The sequence below is a fragment of the Calidris pugnax genome, unplaced genomic scaffold (genome assembly GCF_001431845.1).
Source record: "Calidris pugnax isolate Ruff unplaced genomic scaffold, ASM143184v1 scaffold15, whole genome shotgun sequence".
Lineage (NCBI taxonomy): Eukaryota > Metazoa > Chordata > Aves > Charadriiformes > Scolopacidae > Calidris > Calidris pugnax.
Genome location: NW_015090774.1, coordinates 654,406 through 673,684, shown reverse-complemented (window position 1 = coordinate 673,684; position 19,279 = coordinate 654,406). Strand labels below are relative to the sequence as shown.

The 19,279-nt window shown below is 38.7% G+C and overlaps 1 protein-coding gene across 4 annotated transcripts in view; it reads left to right on the top strand.

Annotated features, from left to right (window-relative positions):
* CLCN3 (chloride channel, voltage-sensitive 3) overlaps window positions 1-19,279 on the top strand; it is a 56,638-nt gene that overhangs the window by 15,122 nt on the left and 22,237 nt on the right. For 2 of the 4 annotated variants that reach the window (XM_014943734.1, XM_014943720.1), the window contains exons 2-4: window positions 14,240-14,397; window positions 16,651-16,750; window positions 19,015-19,202. In XM_014943734.1, coding sequence (XP_014799220.1) covers window positions 14,240-14,397; window positions 16,651-16,750; window positions 19,015-19,202 — 446 coding nt within the window. Of the gene's footprint in view, window positions 1-968; window positions 1,204-14,239; window positions 14,398-16,650; window positions 16,751-19,014; window positions 19,203-19,279 lie in introns of those variants that run through there. The other 2 variants (XM_014943728.1, XM_014943743.1) reach the window with 2 other exon arrangements.

The window sequence follows — 19,279 nt, the reverse complement described above, 5'->3', positions numbered from 1 at the left end:
TTGAGTCTGTGACTTCTAAGGGACTTGGAGTATTTTGTCAATATGTAGTGTAACGCAAGCTTAAGTACGGACCTATGTTTAGTACATTTGCTTTTTTCCCCTCCGGAGCTTTTTGTTATGAATAGGGATATTATGTGGTTGTAATACCGGAATAATCATCACAAAAAAAATTGGAGGCATCAGACCATTTTAGTGAGATATGTATCTTGCTTTAATGTTTTTGATTTCATGTGTTCCAATCTGACGTTTGCTTCTGTAGAACTGAAAGTTCTCCAACGTGAATGTGGGGAGAGCAAGCCCCCCCCCCATCTCCTCCCGGAGCAGAGCGCTTGGCTTGGCGCAGGTGACGTTGTTCTTCCTCGGTGGCAATCGTTTCCAGGTTTGAAAAGAATAAAGAAAATTACCGGGAGATAGACTTCCTCACCGCCGGGTAATACAGGGATTGGGATCTTCTGTGTCCCTTCCAAACAAAATGTGGTGGCAGCTGTTTGAAAAGCTCCGGGAGGGCGGACGAAGTCAGTCCGAGCCTCTCCCGTGTGTTCAGCTCCACGCACCGCCGTGAAGGTTTGCCGGTTCACCCGAGCCGGTGAAACCCACCCCCGCTTCACTTGTTGAAGCGGCCGGCGGTTGTGGCAGCTTCACGTGTGCGAGTGAACTTCTTCCGTCGTCGCTCGTACGCGTGTCCCCACCACGGTCCCCTCTGACGCGGCGGGGCGGGGGCGGAGCGGGGCTCAGGCCCCGGGCGCCCTCTCGGGGGTACCTCCCGGTGAGTTACAAACGGGCTCTTCTCTCCGCCCCGTCAGCAGTTAAATACGTGACTCCGCTCTCCCGTGTTGACGACACAGCCCGCGGGACCGCGCAACCCCCGATCCCCCCCCACAGGTAGCGGGGCCGCGCCCGGGGCCGCCCCGCGGGGCCGCGCCCGCCCAGCCCCCGGCAGCGGCTGCGGCCGCCCCGCGCTGACATCAGCGGCGGGCACAGCCCGGTCCTGCGCCAAGGCGGCGGCGGCGGCAGCGGCGCGCAGGCCGGATCCCGGTCAAACATGGCAGCGTCCCCCGCGGCCGCCCTTGTGTAAGCGATGCCGCGGCCCTTCTGAGGCGGCGAGGCGGGCTGCGGCGTCCATGGAGGTCTCTTCGGATCCGTATCTGCCCTACGATGGCGGGGGAGGCGACGGCATTCCGCTCAGGGAGTTGCATAAACGAGGTAACGCCGAACGGCCGTGCGAGCCAGTCGTTTGCCTGCCTGGCTGTGGGAGAGCGCTGCGCCGGCTTAGAGCAGGGTGTAAAGGCTCGTTAATTACCGCAGTGCTTTGTTGGGCCAGGCTGGTGCCTTTGCCGGGAGGAGGATCGGGTCCTGGCTGGCTCCCGGGCTGTCAGGGATTGTTGTCGCTGTGGGCAGATTAGTCCTGCCTCACATCTCATCGGCTTGTGACTCCATCTTCGATATGTGGCAGCCTTTCTTATTTTAAATAGAACCATCTCGTGCGCACAAAAAAAAAAGACCCCCAAAATCGTGGTTGTGACTGACCATGACCAAGTCGGCAAGAGTTAATTAAAGAGGCTATTTTCGAGCCTTTCGCTAACTTGAATAGGAACAGTGTTTGTCTGGCTTTGAAGTTTCCGTACGTGCTTTGAGACTTGACTCTTTGTTGACGTCTTTGATATGTGAAGGGAAAGCTCTACAACTGGCATATGTCAGTTACCCCAGTATTGATGAGCTCTTAAGAAACCGGAGCTTTGTGGTAGGTTCTTTACACTGTTGTTCGCAAGGAAGCAGATCTAAAAAGAAAACACTGTTATCAGTGTTCAGGGGAAAAAAATCTTTTGAGTTTGCCTTTTGTTTCTTACTGCAAATTTAAAGCAGAATACATTCTATAAAGGTTTGGTTTTGTACTGAGAGAAGTTGTAGTAGGAATAAATTAAAGTTATGCCTTCAAATTGTGAGGATATAAGTCTTTTTTTTTTCTTGATTGGATTTGATGGTTACACTTCAGTATTTAAAATCAGTAAACATGGCAAATTCTCACTTTAGTTCTGTTTAAATTGGCTGATCTAAAATTAGAAAGTTATCAACATCTATGGCTGCTGGTGATGGCATTAGAGAGGAGGTAGGCTGAGAATAAAGATATGATTAACGTAAGATGATTTCTTTTTCTCTCCATGTTAATTTATTGTTTTACCTTGCCTTGTAAACTCTTATTTCTATAAATATATAGATTAGGTCACACTTTTCTATGTTCTACTGGTTTTATCTGTGTTTTAGCAGGGTTATTTGTTATCTTTCTATGATCCTTAGGATATTTTTCAGCATATGTTAAGAATATCAACAAGTTCTAATGTGGTTTAGAGTATTTTAAGCAAGCAAATTTTTCTCTGCCCAGATTATTATTATTATTATTATTATCTGAGTCCGATTTTAGAATCACTTCTGAGAGATTGAATTTTCTTAGAAAATTTGCAGGGTGTGAACTGGGGATCTTATCAATATATATAAATACCTGAGGGGAAGGTACAAAGAAGACTGAACCAGGTTCTTTTCAGTGGTGCACAGTGACAGGACCAGTGGTAATGGGCACAAACTGAAACATAGGAGGTTCAGAAGGTTTCCTCATAACATCAGGAAACAGTTTTTTATTGTGAGGATGACTGAGCACTGGAACAGGTTGCCCAGAGAGGTTGTGAAATCTCCTTCCTTGGAGATATTCAAAAGCTGTCTGGACATGGTCCTGAGAAACCAGCTGTTGTTGGCCCTCCTTGAGCAGAGGCATTGGACCAGATGACCTCCAGAAGTTTCTTCCAACTTCTTCACCATTCTGTAAGCATAGATTAGTAAATAGTTTTAAAGGTGAAAACTGCAAAACAGCTTTATTATTACACTTTCAAACTTTGCAAATTGTGGTTAGATATTGAAACCTGATCAGCTGTAAATTCTTGGAAATTACCAAATTTTAGTTGATTCTTACAATACAACAAGTAGAGATATTTGCAGTGCAAAATGGCATATTGTGATTAAATATACAGTTTACAAATATTGGAATGAAAACAGTCAAGGGTTCAACTAGGTGTTCCCCTTGTGGTGATGCCACTTGGAGTATTCCCAGTTGTGACTTGTCACTTTTTGCAGTTTCACTGAATTCCAATATGGCTTGTACTTTCTATATTCTAATACTGTATTTCAGAATCAGTGTTACTGGTGCTTCTTTGGTTTGCTACAGTGAGTTTTTGTTTAAAAAACAAACAAGCAAAACCCCAACAGTGTTACCGTAATCTCCTGCAAATCTTAATTTGTCAAGTGCATATGACTCATAAGAAAATTGAGTCTCCAGACCAGTTTGTTCCACAGATTTAATCAAAATTTGTGTGTATTTCCTGCTGATTTCCAATACCACACTAATCTGTTGTTATCATCTAGCTATCAAATTGAGGCTTAAAATGCTAACAGGCAAACCCAGAAATTTAAAGTAAATTCTTGAAATTTCTTTATTATCTGTGAGTATAGAAAAGGATACTACCAAGATTTTTTTTCCTCTCATGTAGATTTCAGAGCACTGTAATAACAACCTAGAGAAAATGGATAAAGCTATTTTGAGATAATGCTTAATTGTTAAAGCCTGTGGAATTTTTTCCCTTATTCGCTTACTGACAGCTCTTCTGTCCTGCAGAGTAATGTTCACGTCATGCAAAACTGCTTTGTAACATCAAAGCATTTGTTGCACTAATTGACTGCAGTGTCTCACCCAAAGTGGCTCTACCCCAGCAATGGTGAAATGACTGTTTAAATCATTAGGGGTCTTTGAGGTTTAATCTCATCAATGAGATGAAATACAAAGTATTATAATACATTATTATTAAAAGCCTGACCTGTTGGTTTGCATTAAGAAGATGGTGTGGCTTTTTTAAAATGCAAATATGCTGTGAAACCATCAAATTGAAAGATTTTAAAATAAATATGGATTAATTGTGTTTATCTTTTAATATTGATTACTTATCATTATCTCTTTGAGAAGAATACAGATATTATTGAATATTTCTTATCAAGACTTCCTTAAACTTGCTCTGTTCTGAGACTTCTCTTTATGTGGTACTAAATGCATTGTTTCCAACCTCCTTATCCTCCCTGATAAACTGAAATAAAACGGCAAGAATACAGTTCACTTCCACTCTCTTCTCTCGTAACCAAAAGGGTTAAAATTACCACTACTCTGCTCAGAAGGGGTTTTTAAGTCCTGATTTAGGATTGCATATATGATAAGTAGCTGACATGTACGCTTTCTCATAAGAATTTGTTATATAGGAAACCATATGCTGGAATATATGTTGTGTAAATAAATTGTGTTGCTCAGTTCTTTGCTCTTGTATTTATTTTTTCTATCATTATTGCTAGCTGGACCCACTTTGAAAGTTCTAAATTATCAGTATCTTGCTTGTCTTCCAGCCACTCACAGACATGCTCACACTCTTTGATTCCCCTCTTCCCTTTTTTTTTTTTTTTTTCCCTAAATAAGCATTCATTTTACCATTCTTTAAAAATTTGAGATATGAGCAATAGCAGTACATTGATAGTAGCCAGGCTGCCAGCAGCAAGATTTGAGCCTCAGCAAGCACTAGAGTCGTTAACTCGCTTTTATTTGTTACGTATACATAAGCACATCATAGATTTTAGATTTTGGAAGTCCTCAAGCAAAATCAATTAAATGCTGTACCACTAATAATCTATTTGAGTCAGTAGCCACGAGATGTGAAAATTACGTATATAAAGAGCACACCAAATTTACTCATAACTTAGTTCTAGTAAACCTAATCTTTTTTTGAGAGACAAAATAACTCACAATTTCATTTACTGGGCACCAACCATCACTGCATGTAGGTACAGTTCCTAGTGCTTAGACTGTGCTATTAACAGCAACAGGGAAGAAACTTCTTCCTCTCCCCCCAGCCCCACATACCCGTTCACCTGTTATGATAAGTTGTGGGGCAGAGAACATTTAATAATATCCTCAGAAGAGTTTGGGTCAGATGCATTCTGAGCCAGTGGTGATTTACCACTTAGATCCTCGAAGTGGTAAAAGTTATACTTTTGTATTTGAGGCTGCAATTCTGCTTATGGGCCTCTTGTGTTTAAGAATTAGTAGATAAATTAAAAGCTGTTAGAGACTGAAATTCTTACAATAACCTTTGAAGTAAATGGGCGTGAAAGTTGTGTACACACGCTCAGAGCTAGAGTTGACCCTGAAATTTTATTGGTAACAGAATAATAAAATTAATTTTTAGGCTGATTACAAGCTCATTACAGAAAATGTGATCAAGATGATTATAGTTGTTTAACGTTGAGAAAAAAGCATTACTTGGCGAAACTTAACATGGCTGCAGCACTGAATTTCTGCTGCACTTTGTTTTAAGGTTCCTAGTGTAAAAAGGGGATAAGGATTTTTAATTACAAGTTTAGCATGTTTGACTTGGGTGGTTAACAGAAAGTACCGTGAGGTGTAACTCCAGGCAGTTAGTTACACATCACCTGTCTGCCTGTGCTGTATGACTGATAAGGTTCTCTATTAAGCATGCATCTCTCAATTTTGGAAATAATTTTGAGATGTACTATTATCTGAGATAGTAGAAAGCTTGTGAACAAACCAAGATTAAGCCTTTCTTGGGCCTCAATGTGGCCTGATTAGGATAATCATATTAGCAGAATTATTATTTTTGTTGCATCCTGTCTTTTCCCTCCAAAACAAGGTATAAGTAGGTAGCTCTTACATACATGCAGCAGCAGTGCTTGGAAATCTTAATTATCTAAATTTCTGCTGTTCTGACTCATATTGCCTTGGTCATTGCTAGGTGATAGATTACTTCCATTTTGTAATGTTTGCTTTATCTGACTTCGTATGTTTTTATTTTTTTTTATTTTTCTCATCCCCCTGCACAGTTGTAAATTTAGTAGTAGGGATCCCCAGGGCTTCACTTGTGTATCTGAAGTCCCTACGTGTTACAGATAGAACAAAATAAATTTAGTCCTTTTTTTTTTTAATTATGCTATACATATTGAGCAATACTTGACCTCCTCACTGCCTCCTTAGTTTCCTGTGCGTTTGCAGGAGATGCAAGTCTTCAAAAGTCTTGATTTCACTCTGAGGTGCTGCTATTCAGCTTTCATTTAACTCCTACTTTTTAAAAGGTTATTTTTAAACCCAGATATTGTTTTGACAGAAGAAATGGAAAGAAGGGGATTATCACTCAGTACTTCGGTAAAGCATTTTATTTCTTTTCCCTGTTCTTCAAATCTGGTTCAGAGTCTTCCTGTTGCCCACCTATTGGATTTTTTCAAGCTGATTTTTTTCAGTTAGTGTATATATAGTTTTGTCATTTTTGTATGCATTTTGACAGTAACGCAGAGATCGATTTGTGCTTTTAAGCTTTTGATGCAGTTTAGAAGAGCCAACTGAAGAAACAGGCTGAAAATTCATTGTTACACACAAAGGGGAACATATTACTTGATTATAGAGACTTTAACAACATTGATCGTCAACAGTAGGGAATGATAGCACTCTGGCACAGCGTGCTGTGCTTCTGATGCTGAAATTTAAAAATTACTTCTAGCCAGGAAAAGACAATAGTGCCTAATGACTCTTCTTGAGTGGTTACAGACGAATTTAAATAACTGATGATTGTTTCTTGTCTTTTTTTTAAATTGAAAGCTTCATATTTTGGGCTCTGAATATGGAGACAGAAAGAAGCTCAGGCATTAACACGTGTCCCGTGTATACAAATCTTCTTTGTTACAAGTGTAAGTGATCCTTGTGGCGTGCGTTGCATCAGGGTGCTCCCCCGCCTCCAGTCCCCTTGCCATCTAATACCCAAGGACACACGGGTGAAGCAAAGCCTTGGATTAGTATCTGGCCTCCGGAAAGCTCCGGCCCCTGCTGATTTTAGCACTCAGCAGGTTTGGATGGTCATGTCAGGGAGAGCTTATTCCAGCCTTACTTGTAAACTGATTAGCTTCATTTACACTCAACAGAGCTGCATTTTTAATTTTCCCCCCTTCTTTCATGCTGCTTGGAGTAGCAGAAAGGAAAGCCATTGCACTGCTGTCAGCCAGAGGGGCAGCTGCTGAGGGCAATACCGTGTCCTTGTGCTCCCTCTTGAAAAAGGGATGTGTGAGCAGCAGCAAACGAGTGCGTTCTTGCTGTAAGACTTAGCAATTATGTAGCTTGTAGAGAAATACCTTTGAGAAATTGGCTCCTATTATTGCTTTGCCATTGACTCCAATATTGACATAGTTTATCTGTTGTTGTATTCACAACTCGGAAATGTTTTTAAATGTAGCCACCTTTGGGAGTTTTGAGCTCTGTGAAATGGATGTTACTGTATAGTGTCTGGATATTAATATTTATATAGAAGTTTTGAATTGTTTCCAGCAGAAAGACGTAATTAAAATCTAACAAGACCCCAAGGGTACATTTATATATTTCAGTATAACTAGCCTGACAGCTTGTTGCTGTGGAAAGGGGTGAACTTGCTCATCATTCCCTATCTCTTCTCTCCGTTCTTGCTCTTGCACTGTCTCTATTTCTTGTCTGACAGCACAGAAGCTTGATTCCACTTCTGTGTAATGGCAGATCTTTTTGTTGTTAGTTTTGTCTGCTTAGTTGGATTAGCATGATTACTTGGTTTACTGTGCAGTTGGATCAAAGGGTGATGAGTGGATCCAAGGGTGACAATGGGAGTGTATGACCAAGAATGGGAGGGAGAAATAGGGGGAGCAAGATCTCCTGCTTGGATGGCAGCAGTCTGCTAGGTCAGCTCAGCCTTATTGCGTAGTTATGTCCTGAGAGTTATGTCTCATTTCATAAAATGGAGTAAGCAGATATATGCTCAGTTTGAGACAGGGTTGTATTGAGACAGTGACCTGCATTCGGAAGATGTCTATCATATGCTGTATAGCATAGAGAAGGGGTCTCAAACTTTATCATTAAATTGGTCCCTTTTTAACTCTGTTAGCCACCCTCTTGAGCCTGTTCATGTCCAAGTTCTATACCTTATTCTCTATGGAGGCTAAAGCTGTGTGGCTTTGTTCTGTAGATGATACTGGCTTATTGGCCAGATGGTTTCACGTGGTGGGTGACCACATAAAAATCTACTGTGCACCCTTTGATTAACCAGGATGCAGCATTTGCCTTAAATCTTGATGAAGGTGGTGAGACACTGGAAGGGAAGTCATGGATGGCCCATCCCTGGAAGTGTCTAAGGCCAGGCTGGATGGGACTTTGAGCAACCTGGTCTGGTGGGAGGTGTCCCTGCCCATGGCAAGGGGGTTGGAACTCGATGATCTTTAAGGTCCCTTCCAACCCAAACCATTCTATGATTCTGTGTTTCTCTTTTTATATTTATAAGAAAAGAGTGAACACTACACACAAGGAAAGAGTCAAGAATGACTGTTGAACAGTTTGGCAGGCATCAGGATCTTCAAGTATGTTCCAAAACCCCTTTCTTGTGTGAAACTGCGTTTAGATATCTGTGAAGCACTAGCTCTCTCATTTTTTTAATTCAAGGTGTTTTAAGTGTACTTTCAGTGGGATTTTTAAATCACAGAGTGTAGAAACTGGAACCCACTGCCTCCCGGGAAGAGAGAACACCAAGAAGTGAGAACCCAGGTCCACTGGCTCTTCATTTCTTTGTACCAGGGGGAGGGGGAGGATAGTGGGACCCTGAAGATCTCCATGATCTACTTTGTTCCTTCACTGGAGACTTGTTCCAAGAGATCTGTGAAGTGAAAAATGTAACAGCGTATCAATGTTGGCAACTCATGTTTTGATTTGTTAGTATTGTAAAATGTATTATCTTGAAAATTTTTGAACTGTACCATAGTGAATAGTCAGTAACGGTGTGCTTGTGTTTTAAAGACATTAGTCCTTGCAGACGTGATCTTTTTCTTTTTAAATTAATTAGTTAAAAATTTACTAGGTATCTTTCTTTAAAAAACTGTGACTTTCATCAGCTGTTTGTTGCCCAAGGTTGCTTTCAAATCTGAAAGAAATCAACTGAGTTGCAAAGGGACACAGGAGTAGGGCATCACTACTAGAGGAGGAGAGGCAGCCTTTGAAAATGCTACGTGTAGCACCTGAAAAATGCTGTGTGTAATCTACATAAATCAGCTTTTTGTCATGTTTATCATAGTTCCAACATCAATCCAGATTGAAGACTGTTCGTATGAGGCACATGTATAGAATATGAAAGAAGAGATATTCCTTGCCTCAGAGGGAACATAAGGCAAGGAGGACTCTCTAATGTATAAAACAACTTGTGTGAGTGTAGCAAAATATTAGTTCTGTAATTTCTTTGTTCCTGCTTTACATCAGGAGGTACTAGCTAAGCAGGAGGCTGGATCAGTGTTGGGAGCTAACAGCCATTCAGTATAGCTTCATGTTCAGAGGGTAATGAAGGAGAGTGGTATGGTAAGAGACTGCTTTTTATATCAGGTAAGGTGTCCTCTCAAGCAGTTTTGGATTGTATTTTTTTCATTCTCATTTAAAAAAAACCAACAAACCACAAAACAATCCCCCCGTTTCTTCAGAGATGAGAACTACTTTTATGGTGTTGGAATTTACTTCTCTAACTCCAGTTTTGTCCATTTAGCATTTTTGTTTGTTTTTGCTGTACATCATTCCAATCAGGTGTCCCAAAGTACAGTGTTTTATTGTTAACCTTAATGCTTATTACAGGGTTTTTCTTTCAACATGATGCAATATTATTTATTATTTTGTTGGGGTTTTTTTGTAACAACTTCACTTGAAGCAGCTCTTCAGCACTACCAACGCTCATTGCTGAGAAAGGATTGTGCTGAAGGCTTAGAATTACATGTGTGGAAGGACAGCAAAAATCAGCTGCCTTCCTGGAAGGTAGTTCAGGCAAGACCTATGGTGACTGAATCACCTAAAAGAGACAATTTCCTTTCTCTGCAGAATCATGTTGCTTTTATTGTCTAGAAGTTTACTGTCTGCAGACTTGCGGTCTGTGCTTGCAGCAGCTCACTAGTTATGTGTTGAGAGTACAGGATTGTTAAAGATGCTGTTGGAGAAGACCGTGCTCGTAAAGGGATGCCAGCTACCTTAGTTTTGCAAGGTATGGAAGGATTGTGTTGAATTTGCTTTGTAAGGTTTCCTGTGAGGTGTATTGAGCCTCTGAGAGGATCAGTTTATTACTATTTGCCTCCCTGTAGTAACATGGGTTAGTTTGGACTAACACTAATAATAAAAATTCTGCCTCCCACTTTTACCATCTGCTTCCTGGTCTAATAAAGCCTTAGGCAAACTCATATGTAACACAAAGAAGGCTTTACTTTGTTCACAGCTGCAGAATGGCTCAAGTGTGTACACATGGAAATTGGAGGTGTTCTATTATAGGTAGAAGCTGTGCCTATATACCTGGTGGGCTAAGGACTTATTGTGATTTTTACAGAATCACAGAATCTTCATGGTTGGAAGGGACCTTTGACATCATTGAGTCCAACCACAAAAAAAAAAAAAAAAAAAAAAGGCAAACCAAACCAAAAAAACCCTAACACCACACCACACCCACCCACAAACAGACACAAACCAACAATCCCTGGCACTAGAGCATGCCCTGAAGAGCCATATCTACATGTTTCTTAAATACCTCCAGGGATGACGACTCCACCAACTCCCTGGGCAGGCTGTTCCAGTGCCTGACCACCCTCCCATAAAGTAATTCTTCCTAATATCTAATCTAAACCTCCCCTGCCACACTTTAGACCATTTCCTCTGGTCCTGTCATTATTCACTTTCAGACACATTATTCAAGACTAAGGCTGCTTATATTTTGATGAAAGCACTTGCATTGAGTTGTAGCCTGAGATAATCTAGAAACCTGAAGATTGGTGAAAAAGGGGAAGATGAAGGGGAAATACTTTGTGAACACTGGTAATGTCCAGAAGGCTACACTTGCTAAATGCTACAATTTATCAGAGTAATGATGATTTTCTGCTTGGATGTTAGGATATTGTGATGAAAAATCGATATTATGGTAAGGATTTTATCAAAACCTATTCAGTTTAAAATAAATTCAATAACATTTCGATGAAACTGGCAATGAATGATGAGAATTTGCATGTGTTTATGCTGATGAGAATCATTATCGTCATAGCTGGAAGGAGCATTTTACGGTGTGAAATGCTAGAGAGGGAAGGGAAGAAAGGGCAGTGGAAGTTTGGAAAAGTGTTGAGTATCAGCAAAGGTATATTTCTGTAAATTCTCCTTTAGAATAGTTATGAGCTACATAGATCATAATACTTACTGGAGAATGTCCTCTCCCACTGCTATCTTATCCTACATACAGAGCGTCAGATTTTGTACAGCTGTCCTCTTCAAGGTCCTCTATAGGTTCTACCACATGCTAATGTAGAGTATCACTGCTGCCTTTTTCTCACTTGGTACAAGAGTCTATGCAGCTGCCTCAGGCGTTCATGGCAGCTGTCTTCAACAAAACCACTTTTTTCAGTTTCACATCTCATCCTGTGTTACCTTCCCTGTCATACAATCATCATTTACATTCCAATGTTTGGTGTACCAGCAAATGCTGGCAAAGTAGGAGCCTGACATATTTTCAGTGGGATTTTTATTGTATCCAGGCAATGACCATTCTTTGTGGTTTACTCCAAGTCCTGCTTGGGGTCTGGTACAGTGAGGGTGCCTTCCCTGATGGCATCCCTGGAGAGAATTCCAATTCAGCACCTTGTGATATACATAAAATCATCTGTTACTGTTTGTGATACATTTATAATTCTCAACTCTCCTTTGCCTTGTGTGGCATAGCATTGCGTGCTCCTTATATAGCTATACCAAGCTATAGCTTCATATATAGCAGGGCATAAAACCACCTCCCCCGGGGCAAAGGCAAGCTTTTGTCCTACCGTGATCACTCAGTGTCAGGACACTGCTTGATCACATTGTTGCTTTGTCAGAGATTAATAATTAAACTGTGGCTGAATTTATGCCACCTTGCTTTGCGAAGGAGCTTAATTTCATGCAAAAATGACATTTTCATCATGTATTCTTTTAGTTTTGAGACCTAAACTAATGATTACAGTGTGAATTTTGTTACTGTCTCTTCCACAAGATTGGCTTGCCCTTTCAGCTAGACACACCATGTATCTTACACTTCCTTTCTAGTTATAAGAATTGGAAATGGCAGGAGAATTGAATCCCTTATCCTAAAGCAAGGTGTTCACAATCACCGCTATTAGCAAATCTGATTTAATTTGTTGTTGTTAGCCTTTTATTAATGGAAGCATAGGTAATGCTTCTTTACATCTGCTTTAAGAGAGACTAGCAGCAGCTCTGGGAAGAGATTTACAGGGTTTAGCTATGGTGAATAGATGAGGGAGAGTTTAATATGGCATAGACTGGGGATAAAACCAGTTTTGAGAAAGATTATAGCCAGGCCAGCATGAGAGAATGGTATTGGCATTGCTGAGGAGTTGTGTCCCACATTTGCATTCACTTCTTTTACTTTAAGATTTTTTTTAATTAAAAAAAAAATTAATCTTTTTATATAATTTTATAGAATTTTAAGCTTTTCTATATGTAATGAATAGTACTTCGTGTGTTTTGAAAATCTTAGATTGCATTTTGTCTTGATAGGATTTTTGTATTACTTTCTTGCGTGTTGTCTTTCACCACTAGGAAATTGTCTAAATTATGCACTGATTATGCACTGCAGGCATAAACGAAGCCTCTCAAGCAATAGAGGGCTGAGGCACACCTTCGGGTCTGAGTATAATGTCAGGTGTCACACTGCTGCTGCTAGAGCTCAGACTTCACAAATTTAAAGGGAAAAAATTTACTTATGTATAAATCTAACTGTCGGTTGTTGGTGCAAGCTGGGGCTGGTGAACTCGGCATTTGGAGCATTTGGAAATTTACACGTAGGCTCTTTGAAGACCGTATATTATTATTTTTTTTATAGAAGTTGGAAACTTCTGCTGACAACACCAAGAAGCTGAGCCTGAAATTAAAAAAAATCAACTCAAAACCCCTAAGAAAACCCAACTCAACCCCCTCCCCGCCTGGTTAACCATCCCAGTGTCAGTCTAGTGAAAAGAGTTCTAGTCCCTGCCTGAACTGCTAGAAGTCTTGGCTATTATCTTTAAGAATAGAGATTACTGTGGTATGCCATATGCTGTTAGCCAAATTATTTCGTTCTTAGTCAAACAAGTGAGAGTAATCGCTCTTTAAGCCATTGTCTTAATTGACCTCATTATAAATGTTCCTATTATAGCAGTTAATGTTACAGAAGCAGTTTGTGTTGAATGGGCAAATGATGGCCATACTATACTTAGGCAACCATCCAACAGAAAATTATACTTAGGGTCTGTAAACATATTGCAGGAACTCAAAAAAAGCCAAGATATTACAGAACTGGTGGCATTTGAAAGCTTAAAGCAATAAAACCTTCTTGCTCACTTGTGAAGAGGGAAGAATTCTCAGTACTCTCCTTGCTTTTCTGATCACTGAAAGAAATACTGTTGGGGATGTTGCTATCCCTTCTGCAAGCTGTTTCTGAATGAACTAGCTGGTTTTTACAAATTAGTAGACAGAATTTTGTTTATATAGTTTTTCCAGCTTTTCATCACTGAGGGCTGTTCTGTGAGTTACCTGAAATACATAATTTTTTAAAAAAATTTGCTTGGCTTGCTGCTACTTTTTAGCTGCACTGATAATCTGTTGATAATGTATTTTAGATTTGGTTTAGACATGAAGGAGAGAATAGCAATCAATGGTATGTGTATTTAAAAATAACTGGTGACTTACGGAAGTGTTGTGAACTTTATATCTAATCATCTAGTTTTGTTTTCTTACAGTCAAATTTTCCTCTTGTAGCTCATAAACTGAAATAGATTTCAAGTTCAATTTGTGTCGAAGGTGCTCATTTTTTCCACTTTGTTCTACTGAACTTTCTCTGGACTCTGCACACTAAACAGAACAACAATTTGAGTACTTCATTCATATTTAACCAAGGGAAATACAAAGTGACTAATAGGCAAATTTAGCCTACAGATGAGTGACAGAAAAAAATAGTGACACGCAACATTGACAGTCCTAAATGAAAGCAAAATATGCAAATTATAGGAGGGGTCTTAATTATTTGTTCAGAAATTGTATATGCTGTAGTTATGAATGCTTCGCTTATTGTAGAATTAATTAATTCCTGTCTTTTCTCTGACACAGGAACTCATTATACAATGACAAATGGAGGAACTATCAACAGTTCAACACATTTACTGGATCTTCTGGATGAACCAATTCCCGGAGTAGGAACATACGATGACTTCCATACCATTGACTGGGTTCGAGAGAAGTGCAAAGACAGAGAAAGGCATAGACGGGTACTTGAGATAAATAATAATACTTAGAAAATAATTTTTGGTGGTTGTTGAAATTAAGGTCTGATCTAGTAACACATAAAATATGTGCCTACTTTAAATTTGTAAGCAGTTACATCAGCTAGAACTACTTGAATGCTATTACAGAAGCACCGTTGCATTGATACCTGCAGTCCAGCTCAGTATTTTAACTTGGGAAGGAAACAGTAATTTAATAGAGTGGGAGTAGTTCTCTGTCACCCAAGTGACATTTTAACAATACTGCCTTTTTGCATCCTGGTTTATTTAAGGCTATTTTCCAGGGTAGATCTATTTGTAATAGTACAATAGTGCTTATAGTGGTACTTGTACAGAAACATGAGCACTTATATATATTGCTTTTATACTGATGCCAGTGTATTTGTGCTACTCCTACGTAGTGCTGCTGTTGTTTGGATTATGGAAAGTGAAAATTCTCATATCTAAAACACTTATATCAGCATATATATGCTTAACAAAAAAGTAGTCTAAATATGTATGGAAAATGTCCTTTCCACAGAACTTGCTCTTCTCTGTTGACTTCTTCAGAAGCTCTTCAAAGTTCAGGCTGTTCATTTTTATCAGTGGGCTCTGCAATGAGTTCTTTCCTGAAATGGACTCAAGTTGTATTAGTCAGCAACGTGCTAGATCGTGTCATTCATGTAATGGACTTCTTTAATAGCATTTTAGGAGGAAGTATGCTATTTACAGCTTTACTGCCAAACTTTTGGGATACTTACATTAATTAGCCTTAAAACAGAACAGATTTGGAGATGTGGTTTCTCCTAAAATATTTTTAACTGATTAAAATTAATAGTTAAAAATTAATTGTAGTTGTACGGAGGTGTCAAGGGAGAGGTTCCTTCCTGTACAACATTGTAGTGTTACTCTGCTTTCTTTGGAAATGCCATTTTTGACTTTCTGGAAGCAAATGTAGGATGTATATGCTGATTTACTTTGACATGGTTAAAAAAAATAATCTTACACTAGTTTAAAAACCAAAGCATCCACAACCGCACTCTCTAGTGCTTTTTTAAGGAAAAGAAATCCTTGGACAGTGAATCTGAGAACACATACCTTGTTTGGATGCTTTTAATGAAAAGTAAGAAGGTGTTTTCTGTGGAATGCTTTATTTCATAATTTGATGTCTAAGCAGTAATTAACACAATGCCATCTTTACACTGCCGATGTATAGGTTAGTGTCTAGTGGATATGCCATCGGATAGAACACTGGGCTGACCGAATCCTGGCAAGGCAGATCACACCTGGAAATAGATTATCTAGGGTGAAGTCTCACAGCTGTTTCTCATTTTAATGTCTGAGACCAGAAAAGCCAGACAAGACAGTTCACAATTTATAAATACAGCCTGAATGATAGGAGACTGGCCGTGTCATCAAATATGTAGGAAGGAGTGAATACTAGTTCATGGGGGTTTTGAAAGACATGCTACTGTAGAAACAACTTTTTTAATAAAAAAAAAAAGGTTGAGAATCTCATAAATGTAGAGGAAAGTATAAAATATATTTATTCGCTGCTTCAGGCGTGAAATTTTTTTCTAGATTTCCGTGTCTAGTATTGTGCTTTCTAGGTTTGTGGTTGGGATTTTTTTTTTCCAGTTGGTTTTCTTTTTTGCTGTTTGTTGCACAGACTTTATCCCTCCTTTTACAGTATGAAAAAAATCATATGAATAGGATCCAATTAAATAATCATAAAATAAATTACGCACAAATTTCAGCAAAGTGCCCAAAGTAAATAAGGCTGAACTAAGAATGACTATTTTTTCAATACAACAACTTTAGGTGTCATTAGTAATAGTTGTCTAGAAGTATTATAGGGTAGTATCCAGTTTTTAGTTTTGTTTTATCTTTCTGTGGTTTTTAGTCTAAAGATAAAAGAAAGCTGTTGATATTTAAAATAGAAGTTTAGCAACTTGAATTATATGGAGTAGCTTATCAGTAGTACACTAAAAGCTTATTTGAGGTACAACAAAAAATAATTAAGATTTAGGAGAGAAATAATTACAATTAAATTTTTTAGACTCTGTCAGTTGTTTGATGTCTGAATAACCAAGCTGATTATCTATGTAAAGCACTAAATACAAGGCAAATGCCTGTAGTTTCAAGAGAGGGGATATTTGCCTGCAGCTTGCATCGTGCAGTTTGTACATCATACTGTTTTTTTCTCCTATTCATATTCCAGAAACACACACAAGTGTACATAATGATTTCTCTTTGCAGATTAACAGCAAGAAGAAAGAATCAGCATGGGAGATGACAAAAAGTTTGTACGATGCATGGTCAGGATGGCTAGTAGTCACACTAACTGGTCTGGCATCAGGTAAATTGAAAAACAGGGGATTTCTTTCTATATGTTTGTCAGCAAGTGTAGTTACTGTGCTTTTCACTTGTGTGTTATCCACCAGCCTGGGTAAGAGCTGGTTCAGACTGCGACTGTAATTCCGTGAGGGAAGGGAAAGGTTGATTATCTTGATTTGAGGGGAGGGTTTACTAATCAAACAGAAAACAAAATCCTCACTAATTTAGTGAGAGTTTCTCAGTGTTATTGAACTTCCACCTACTAAATTGTCAATGTTCTTTCATCCTGTGATTGAGATTTTCCTTTTCTGTGAAATTTTGCTTTTTTTCCTGTAAGATTTCTTGTGAAAGTGTATTACTTGATTGTGCTAGATGGGTTTTCTGCTATGAATTTGGGTTTGGTTGTTGGTTGGTTTTTGGTTTTTTTTTGCTAGGAACTTTACTGGACCCATTAGCTTATTCCATATGAACCAAAAAGTAGCTCCTGGTATGTGTATAGTTTTAGTAAACACACCTGCTTGTAAAGCATGTGTATATACTTGAGCAAAGTCTAGCTATATGTTTATGCCATACCTTTCTAGAGGTTGTTACACAGAAATCATTAGCTTTAATGGGTGGAGTTTGGTGGCCCCTAATTCAACTCTGTCTTTTCTTTTTAACGTATTTTAGGATGAGTTTTAGAGCTAAAATCATCTGGTAGTTTGTTGCCCCACTGTCATGTGGTGCTGCTTTCTATCAGCATAGTTTGGAGGCACCAAAATGTGCAGGAGTGAGAAAGCACAAACTTTGTGCCCAGTTTTTCCAAAATAAGTATTTCAGAAGGAGATATTAGATTAAATGTTAGGGAAATTAGATTAGTTGCAGAGTATGGCTATGCCTGTTAAAAAGGCATGGTAACTGTATAATTACTACTTCGATATATACATAATCACTTTCACAAATCACATATAAATTAATATATATGCAAAGCTTGTAGCATGTTTATCTACCTCTGAATGTACAAACTGGGAGTATATAATCACTGGAAATTGCCTGTGATAATTTGGGTGGGACTGTGCAGTGTTGTATTTCCACCCCCCAAGCTGCTGTGTATAATAAAGTTGCTTTACTCTCTGAGCAACAGAGAGAGCAAATTCTGGCCATGAACATTCCTAGGTTTTTCCATTTTGATTGCTCTCTGTTGTGTGTGTCTAGTGAATCTTAAATGGTACAGCCTTGATTTCAGTCACAGGAAGATCTTATGTTTATGTATTTTCATTAGCATGGTTTAAATTTAGTTCTACTGAAATACTGCCTTTGACTTTGGTTGGCCCAGAATCTCAAACTGAGGATCTGTCAGATTAGTAAATATAAATTAGTAAATCTGAGGTAATTCTCTACTACTGACTTACACAAGTAAATTGTGTCTGTCTCTAGACAGCTATTTCTAGTAGTGATTAATACCTTAAAAATATTAAATTATAACTAATTAACAGTTGTACGTGTTCACAATAATACTGACTTTACGAGTAGTTCTTCGGTATTCTGCTACCATGAAAAACGGTTTTGCTTTTGTAAAATAAAGGGGTTTTAAAATTCATCAAATCCTTTGAAACCATTTCCTAAGTAATGCCTATTTTTCAAGGACTCTTCAGCAAGTTTTCTGCATGTAGTTACAATACACAATCCCTTTTAAGCTTTGAGTTTGTGAACTGCTTAGTACCTATGCTTCCTGTTACTTGCAGTAGGAATTTTAAATGATTACCATGTTAGAGAATTGAGTCATTTTATATATGGATTGATTACGTGAATGTCATCAGGGTATATTTGGTGTTTAATTTATGTTGTTCTAAAACTGTTGTTGACAGGGTAAGAATTATTTTCTCCAAATATGCTGTTCTGTACAAAACGTAGTAGAATAGTTCCTGAGTTCTCTGAGGCATGGCAAGGTAATTTTGTCAGAAGGTCTACTGTAATTTTCATTACAAAAATATATTTTTAGAGCTTTAGACTCTAAACTTCCTAATTTCAGTGGACTGTTAGAAAACTGTGGCTTAGGAAAAAAAAAATTAAAAGATGCATTTAACTTGGGAAATATGCAAGGTACTAGATTCTTCAGCAAATACTCATCTTACCATATTGCAGATAGGATATATTCCTGGAAATCAGTAATATTTTAAATGTCTATTTCTTTAGGTTTTCTGTAATTTCAATTTACATCAATTAATACCAGCACATTTCTTCATTTTAGATGTGTGTGTTAATCCCGTTTACCAGAATATTAATACAAAGCTATTTCTACAACAGGGGCACTGGCAGGATTAATTGACATTGCTGCTGACTGGATGACTGATTTAAAAGAAGGCATTTGCCTTAGTGCTTTGTGGTTTAACCACGAACAGTGTTGTTGGGGTTCAAATGAGACCACATTTGAAGAGCGAGATAAATGTCCGCAGTGGAAAACATGGGCAGAACTAATAATTGGGCAAGCGGAAGTAAGTATGTACCCATTCTTTGATGGTCGTGCTCAACAGCCAAACTGAACATGGGGAAAAAATAATGGTCTTAAGGT